The 8577-nt window shown below is 61.3% G+C and overlaps 2 protein-coding genes across 2 annotated transcripts in view; both read right to left on the bottom strand.

Annotated features, from left to right (window-relative positions):
- ANTKMT (adenine nucleotide translocase lysine methyltransferase) overlaps window positions 1–6560 on the bottom strand; it is a 10630-nt gene extending 4070 nt beyond the window's left edge. The window contains exon 1 of the mRNA XM_029957876.1: window positions 6539–6560. Coding sequence (XP_029813736.1) covers window positions 6539–6560 — 22 coding nt within the window. The remainder of the gene's footprint in view (window positions 1–6538) is intronic.
- Window positions 6561–7426: 866 nt separating this feature from the next.
- METRN (meteorin, glial cell differentiation regulator) lies at window positions 7427–8416 on the bottom strand (the record flags this gene model as incomplete). Its single annotated transcript, XM_029957875.1, has 2 exons — window positions 7427–7743; window positions 8353–8416. Coding segments are annotated over 2 exons (381 nt in total), but the record flags the coding sequence as incomplete, so codon positions are not given.
- Window positions 8417–8577: the final 161 nt, after the last annotated feature.

Raw genomic sequence — 8577 nt, 5'->3', positions numbered from 1 at the left:
TGGGCCCTCAGCTCAGGAAGGACATGGAGGGGCTGGAGCAGGTCCAGAGGAGAGCAACAAGGCTGGGGAAGGGACTGGAGCACAAGTGCTGTGAGGAGAGGCTGAGGGAGCTGGAGCGGCTCAGTCTGCAGAGGAGGAGGCTCAGGGGAGACTTTCTCACTCTCTGCAACTCCCTGCCAGGAGGGGGGAGCCAGGTGGGGGTCGGGCTCTTCTCCCAGGCCACCAGCAGTAGGACAAGAGGGCACAGTCTTAAGCTGCGTCAGGAGAGGTTTAGGTTGGACTTTAGGAAGAAATTTTACACAGAAAGGGTGATTGGGTATTGGAATGGGCTGCCCAGGGTGGTGGTGGAGTCACAGTCCCTGGAGGTGTTTGAGAACTTAGTGCCATGGTCTAGTTGATAAGTTGGGTCATAGGCTGGACTCGATGATCTCGGAGGTCTTTTCCAGCCTCACTGATTCTGTGATCCTGTGTGTGCCCAGCAGTTGTGCCCAGCTGTGTGTGTGGCTGTGCACAGCCGTGCATGGTGGCGTGCAGGCTGTGTGTGGCTGTGTGGCTGTGCACAGTTGTGTGCAGCTGTGTGTGGTTTTCCGTGGCCGTGAGCACTGGTGCCTGGTTCTGTGTGGCTGTGCTCGGCTGTGCTCGGCTGTGTCAGCTGTGTGCAGCAGTGCAGGGCTCTGTGGCTGTGCACAGTTGTGTGTGATTGTGCAGGGCAGTGCATGGCTGTGCACAGCTCTGTGTGGGTGTGTGTGATGTTGTGTGCAGTCGTGCAGTGGCTGTGCAGGGCAGTGCCATCCGTGTGCAGCTGTGTGTGCTGTGCACGCTGTGTGTGCACGTGCTGCACAACACACACAGCCATTCACAACCGCACGGGACCACGCACGGTGTGTGGCAGTGAGTGGCTGTGTGTGTTGTGCAGGCTGTGCACAGCTGTGTGTGGCAGTGAGTGGCTGTGTGTGTTGTGCAGGCTGTGCACAGCTGTGTGTGGCAGTGAGTGGCTGTGTGTGGTTGTGCAGGCTGTGCACAGCTGTGTGTGGCAGTGAGTGGCTGTGTGTGTTGTGCAGGCTGTGCACAGCTGTGTGTGGTTGTGCAGGGCTGTGCAAAGTCGCGCACGGTTCTGCACAGCTGTGCACGGTGGGGTGGGACTGTGTGTGTCGCTCTGCATTGTTGTGCACGTAGTTGTGCGTGGCTGTGTGTGGCTGTGCAGGGGGTTGTGCAGTTGTGCACAGCTGGGCACAGTTGTGCGTGGATGAGCATGGTCTAGTGTGTGTTGTGCACAGCTGTGTGCAGGTGTGCTTTGTTGTGTGCAGTTGTGCCCGGCCGTGCAGGGCTGTGGAGGTTGTGCATCTCTGTGTGACTGTGCACAGGGCTGAGCAGCTGTGCCTGGTTGTGTGGGGTTGTGCACGGCTGTGTATGGCTGTGTGGGGTGGTTGTGGGGTGGTTGTGGGGTTGGGCACAGTTGTGTGCTGTTGTGCAGGGCTGTGCACAGTTGTTCCTGGGTGTGTGTGGTTGTTATGGGGTTGTGTGTGGTTGTTATGGGGTTGTGGGGTTGTCACAGGGCTGTGCACAGCCGTGCCCGTTGGTGGGGGCTGTGCCTGAGGCAGCCGGGGGGTTTCCTGCTGTGAGGCAGCAGCGACTGTGGGAAAATTCCAGGCACTGGGATGCAGGAGAGGCAGCCCAGCCCCACAGCCCCTGCCCACCCCCAGTTAATGACCCCCCTAACCCAACCCAACCCAACCCAACTGCGGGAACAACACCCGCTCAATGAGGGGCACAAAGGGCTGCAGCCCCCCTGCCTGTGTGGCCACGTGTCACCAGGGATGTCACCACTGTCACCTCCCCCTGCTCCCCCCTTGGTCCGTAGGTCAGTATGTGCAGGGCTCCCCTCCAGCACCGTTTTGGGGTGTCCCCTGAGAGCTTGGGGTTTGGGGGTCTGGTGCCACCCCATGTCCTTGCCACAGGGCCACCAACCCTGTCACAAGCCTTGGTGTCCCCGAGGCCACTGTGGGTGTAGGAAAGAACTCTGATGGCCTGGGAAGGGCTTTGGGGTGCAGGGAAGTGGAATTGGGGAGCGGAATTCCCACCTCCTCAGCCCTGGGGGCAGCACAGGCCCAGCACCAGCCCCCCTGGAGCCCCTCTTTGCTGGTGAACCAAGAGAGGAGCTGCCAAAGGCAACACAACACGTGTTTCTGCTCCATCTCACCCTGATTTGTGGGAACCAAATGGAATGAGGATGCACACGCACCCACACGTACCCCCACATGTGTTTTACCCCCAAACATGCAGCTCGGGGGGCTTAAGAACAACCAGACCCCATTAATCACACTCCATGGAGCAGCCGTGGGGCTCCAGTGGGGAGGTGAAGCCACCCCCAAAATACATCCCAGGGCTGTTCCCTGCCCGGCCCCGCCGAAGGGCCCAGCGTGGCCAAATCGGGGGTCATGGGGATCACCCTGATTTTCCGGTTTCGGGTTTTTCTCGCTGGCAGGTGGAGTCGGTTAAAGCAGAAAATCCAGGGAAATCGGAGCTGGGGGAAGAGGGGGGGCCGGCAGGCTGCAGAGGAGGAGGATGGTCCGTGGGGATGAGCCGGTCCCTGGAGCAGCCCGAGAGCCCCCGTGGTGCTGCAGAGCAAATTAATTAAGGAAGCGATTCCCAGGCAGGGCTGAGCCCTCCTCGCTGGGCCCCTGGGATTTAGCAGGGTGGTGGCAGCTTCCCCTGCTGCCCCAGCCCCGGGGTGCCCGCAGCATCTCGGGGTGCCGGGACGGGCAGGTGGCCGGGCGAGGGGACCAGTTGGGATGTGTCGCCGGAGTCAAAGAGCTTTTAATCCTCCTCTTTCCAGGGCAGCTTCCCCCCGCCGGGGCCGCGGCGGCTGCAAAGCAGCCCTGACCGCCAGGAATTTGTCGCTATGTGCTGGGAAAGCTGCTTCCCACCAGCTGTCGGGGCCGGACACGCGGGCGCAGGCGCCTCGCGCGGGGTGAGGGGCTGCGGGGCCCCGCTGCGGGCCGGGGTCCTGCCCTACCCCCAGCAACCCTCCCCGCGCTGGGGTGATGCTGGTTTGGGTTCATCCCGGTCGAAGCAGGGGGCTGGAAGCACGCCCTGATGCCCAAGTTTGGGGTGCAGCGCCCCAAGGGGTGGCAGGGTGGGAGGGTGTCCTCGGAGTCACCAGGCTCTTGCTTCTCCTCTTGCCAAGGGCTGTAGGCTAGAGCTTCTCCTGGCCCCAGGGGCCTCATCCTGACCCTATGGGGCATCTCTGAACACCAGGGGCCTCATCCTGAGCTTGTGGGGCATCCTTGAACTCCAGAGGCATCCTGACCCTGTGGGGCATCCCCAAATCCCAAGGGCATCATCCAACCCTATAGGGCATTTCATAACCCCAGGAGCATCATCCTGACCCTGTGGGGTATCTCTGAACCCCGGGTGCCTCATCCTGAGCTTATGAGACATCCTCCAGTCCCAGGGGCATCATCTTGACCCTATGGATCGTCTCCACACCTCAGGGCCCTCATCCAGAGCTGATGAGGGATCATCCTGACCCTGCTGGGCACCCCCTGGTCCCAGGGGCATTTCCTTGCAGGGTATCTCTGAACCCCAGGGTCCTCTCCTGAGTTTATGGGGCTGCTCTCAGTCTCAGGGGCATCCTCAACCCTATGGGGCATCCTCAAACCTGGGAGCCTCATCCTGACCCTGTAGGGCATCCCCTAAGCCCAGAAGCATCACCCTGATGCTATGAGGAATGTCCAAACCCCAGGGACATCATCCTGACCCTCTCGGGGACCCCCTGCCCCCAGGGACATCCCCTTGCTCCATGCCAGCTCCCGGCTCTGGGGTGCTGCAGGCAGGGTGGGCAGGACAGGCAGGATGTCTGGGGGGTCCTGGGGGTCCCTGCTTGGGGTGGGGGCCGCAGGGATGGCTGAGCGGGACCGGCCGCCTTTGTGCCTCCCCTTTGTGCCCCGCGATTCACACGTTCGGGCTTTTATCAGGCAGCTGGGAAGGAGGAGGGTGAAGGGGGCAGGAGAGGGGGGAGAAGGGCTGGAGGGGGGGAAATGGCGGGAAACGGCGGCTCCCTTTGTGTGACAGGGAAGGGGACAGGGACGGGGGACACCCGGCACTGCCACCACTCTGTGTTCTGCTCTCCCAGTGCGGACACCGACCTGCAGTGTGACCGAGGGACTTCACAGTCCCCGCAGAGTTCCTGGGCTGGGATGTGTGAACACTTAGGTCCACAATGGGGCTAATCCCATGGGATAGGAGCCACAGGTACCTCCTTGGGCACATTTGCACCGAGGGAGCTGTTTTTGGGGTGCTGCTGCCCATGGGATCCCCAAAACCCCCTTCTGGGGGGGTGGGTAGATGGGTGGGGCGCTTTTGGAGCAGATTGGCTGGATCATCCCCATGGATGTTGCAGGCAGCCGTGCTGGGTGGGCACCACAGTGCCCACAGGTAGGGTCACCCTTTCCTGGGCTCACAGGGTGCTACCATAGCCCTTCACCATGACCACCCCTGTCCGAGCCCCTTCAGCCCCCCCAGCACACACCGTGTCCCCCATCCTGCTCCCCCTCGCTGGTGCTGCCTCACACCACATCTTCCATCCTGCAGAGGAAATATTCCCCGGGATGGAGTTTATCTCATTGTGTTTTCACCCTCCACGGGTGCCAACAGGCCAGGCAGGAATATGGCTTGGCCAGGCTGGACTCAGCTTTTGGGGAAGTGCTCGGGTGCCTGGCCCCGGGGCGATGGAGGTGCCGGAGCCGTGGGATGCTGCCTGGTGCCGTGGCCACCCTGAGCCACGGGGAAGAGCTGTGATCCCCATCCCACAGTGGGGAAGCTGAGGCACCATCTGCCTGTTTGCCCTGTGGGGTGATCCCATAGGAAGTGTTAGTGCCCTGGCCGGGGCCCAGCACTGCAGGAGCCGGCACTGGGGGAAGGGAGGGCGGGCGACCCAACCTGACATGAGGCAGAGGGCACTAAAAACAGCCCAAAAATCTCTGTGGCGGAGGTTGAGCAGAGTAACAGCCCTTTCCGCTGCAGCGCAGTGAGCTGGTTTGACCAAATAAACAGATTTGAAGGAAAACAAGAGGTTTTGCTGTGGGACAGAGAAGCGCCGGATGCTCCGCGCGTTAAACGCCGTCATTTGGCCTCGAGGAATGTGCTGGATTGCGGGGCCAGAGCCGCCAGGATTTACCCCCGGAGCGAACAGAGGATGCCGTGGGCAGCACAATTCCCTTTGCACCTCGTTTATTGCTTTTCCAGCCTCGTTTTTCCTCCTCCGCTGGGTTTCCCACTCCTTCCCCCTTCCCCCTGCCCTGCTTGGCTCCTGCCTGCTGCCAAATTCCAGGGGGATGCTGGCATCCTCCAGCACCCGGCGTGGAGCATCCCCCTCCCCAGAGCCACATCCTGCCCTCAGAGCCCAGCCCAGCCCAGCCCAAAAATGGGGCAGTAAAAGGAAAAAATCAAAATACATCGGTATAAAATTGGCAGTAAAACATAAAATAAGCATCAAACTCTTCTCAAGGGAAAACATGTGTTGTGTATCAAACCCACCAGGATCTTATCACAGCCAGATCATGCTATACACACACACATATAGATATTTATATTTAATTAAGCTCCAAAGCCCACAGCATTCTTTGGAAACAGTTTTTTGGCAAGGAAAAGTGTGTTGTGGTCAGCAGAGGAACCAAACACCCAGCAGTTCGTCCTGGATGGTGATATTTGAAAAGGTATTATTGAAACAAGACTGAGAAGTTGTTTAAGTACAAGTGGCTGTGTGGCATAAGTCTGGCTTGGGTGATCTGGGGGGCTTGGGGGCTCTGGGAGGGTCCTGGAGCAGGTTAGGGGGGTCCTGGAAGGACCTAAAGGGCCTGGGAGGGGGCTTGGGGGCTCTGGGGGGCTCAGGAGCTATGCCTCCCTGTGATGAGCACCTATGGGCATCACTGAGGAGGAGAAAAGGTCCCTGGTTGGGGTCCTGTACTCCATCCCCAACTGGGGGACTTATGTCCCATCCCCTGTTGGGGTTCTCATGCCCAACCCCAACTGGGGGTCCTGTGCCCCATCCCCACCTGGGGGTTCCATATCCCGATCCTGTCTGGGGGTCCTGTTCCCCACCCCCAGCTGGGGGTCCCAGGCCCATCCCTGTTCAGGGGTCCCATCCCCTCCACCCCCAGGGACACAGCACAGCCAGAGGAGCAGGAGCCCGAGGCGGGGGCTGGCTGGGGGCAGCGGAGGGGTGGGAGCCAGCAGGGTTGGATGCTGGAATGGCACAGCCCGGCACAATGAGGCCTTGTGGCTGACAACTCTGACAAGAATCAGCCCTGACAGCGGCTCCGCTGGCGGGGTCACCCACCCGGCACGGGACCACCCCAGCCCCCTCACCCTGGGATACCCAAAGTGACCCATCCCAGGGGATGCAGCATGTGCAAACAGCAATATATCTGTCTCTGTAGATAGATATGTAGATATATAAATATCAGGGCTGTTTCCAGCCCCACGGGAGGCAGGACTGGTGGTTGGAGCTGGCGCACACACCAGCACCGGCACTCACCGCGGTGCCCGGCACTGAACATCCCGCTCAGCTTTTTGAAAACAAGAGCCACACGCTACAAATACAGCTTAGTTTATAAAAAAAAGTCACAAATTTGGTATCGTTATAACTTTAGTGCACATACAACGCCCCCCACCCCCACGGTCCAAAATTCCCCCCGGCTGTCACGTTGTGCCTCACTGCCGGTCACCCGTAGGCTGCCGGTGACGGGTGGCACAGTGACCTCTCCCTGTTCCCACAGCACCTCCCTGCATTGGCGCTTTGGTCCTGCCCTGGCTGTGCCAAGGGCACCTCTGCTCAGCCTTCTTCCCACCTCACCATTCCCCTTGCTCCCTTCGGCCTCACTCCTCTTCCTCAGCGTCTGCTCCACAGCTCCTGCCTGTGCCCTGCGTTGCAGGCAGGGCCAGGGCCAGGTTCGCTGCTGCCCACTCCCTCTTCCACCCTCAACATTGCAAATCCATCTCCTGGCCCTTCCACACCCCACTGTGCCCACTGTGTCCCTGGACTGGCCACCACAGCCACCCACCCTCGAGCCCTGCCGGGGTCTGGGGGTCTGGCTGGCCCTGGTGCCAGACCCACTTGCCCCACAGCATCTCCTGAGCATGCAGCAACCCAGTCCCCTGGGAGCCCCAACCCCGTGCCACTGCACCCCTCACCCAGGCAGGTCCCCGGGGCCCACGGACAAATGCGCCCTGGGAAAATCCCTTCTCCTGCAGCAAGATTTTCCCAGAACCCCCGAGCCCGCCGGCAGGTGCTGCCACAGTCCGGCCATACGGCGAGGATGGATGTGCTGCCCTCCCTGCGGGCACCGGCCCTGTGTCCCCCGGGGTACTCTCGTCGCCGGGGTCCCCCAGGTCCCGCGGGGCCGGGTCGCACTCCCGGAGCCGCTCAGTCCACGGGGAACTCACAGGGGTTCTGGCGCGCGCGCTGGGCCCCCTCGTAGATGCGCTGGAAGTCCCGGTAGCGGGGGGCGCAGCTCAGCCAGGCCTCCCCGAAATGCAGCCACCCCGTGAACAGGAAGGTGCCGGGGCCCGGCTTGACCCCACAGCGCAGGGGGGTGCGGATGCTGCCCACGGGCCACCCCGGCCGCCCGCCCACCTGGAAGAGCGGGAACTTCTGTCGGTGGATGCGGGTGGCGCTCACCCCGATGATGGATTCCTGCAGCTCCGCGTCGTTGGACACGCTCCGGATGCTGCCACGGATCACTGTGGGGAGAAGGAAGGGAGAGGTGTCAGCATGCCCTCGTCCCTGACCCATTCCCATCCCCATCTTTGTCTCCATCCCTATTCCCATTCCCTTGCCCATTCTCTCCTCCATGCACATCTCCACTCCCATTCCCATCCCTGTCCTCATCTCCATTCCCATCCCCTTCCTTGTTCCCATCCACATTCCTGTCCTCATTCTCATCCGCATCTCCATTGCCATTCCCATGCCAATCCCTGTCCACATTTCTGTCTCCATCTGCATTCCCACTCCCATCCTTATCCCCATCCCTATCCTTGTCTCATCCCCACTCCCTTTCCTATTCCCATCCCATCCTCCATCCTAATCCCAGCTCCCATCCCCATCCCTGTTCACATCCACATTCCCATTCCCATTCTCATCCTCATCCCTCACCCCTTCTCCATTCCCATCCCCATCCTCATTCCTGCCCCCGTTCTCATCTCCATCCCCATTCCCATCACTGCTCCCATGCCACAGCACCCTCTGTCCCCGTTGGCCACAGCCCAGCCCAGCCCAGCTCGGAGGGGGCCCCGCGCTGCCTGTGGGGCTGTTCCCCCACTCTGATTGCCCTGGCCCTGGTCCCCACTCACCAAAGTCACTAGTGCAAATGGCCATCAGGATCTCGGTGTCGTTGCACGGCCGACACGCGCCTGCAAGGCCAAGCACAGCCCGTCACCACCCGTCACCCCCCGCCACTCCCGGTGGCACTGCGGGGGGACACCACCCCAGCCCCGCTCCTCCTCGCCTTCACAGCCACCCCGGCAAGGGGAGGGGAACCCGAGGCGGGTGAGGGGACGCTGGGCACTCACCCTCTG

This window comes from Manacus vitellinus, unplaced genomic scaffold (genome assembly GCF_001715985.3).
Source record: "Manacus vitellinus isolate BGI_N305 unplaced genomic scaffold, ASM171598v3 scaffold_12_pilon, whole genome shotgun sequence".
NCBI lineage: Eukaryota > Metazoa > Chordata > Aves > Passeriformes > Pipridae > Manacus > Manacus vitellinus.
The sequence above is the reverse complement of the archived record's forward strand: the minus strand, read 5'-3'. Positions and strand labels throughout refer to the sequence as shown.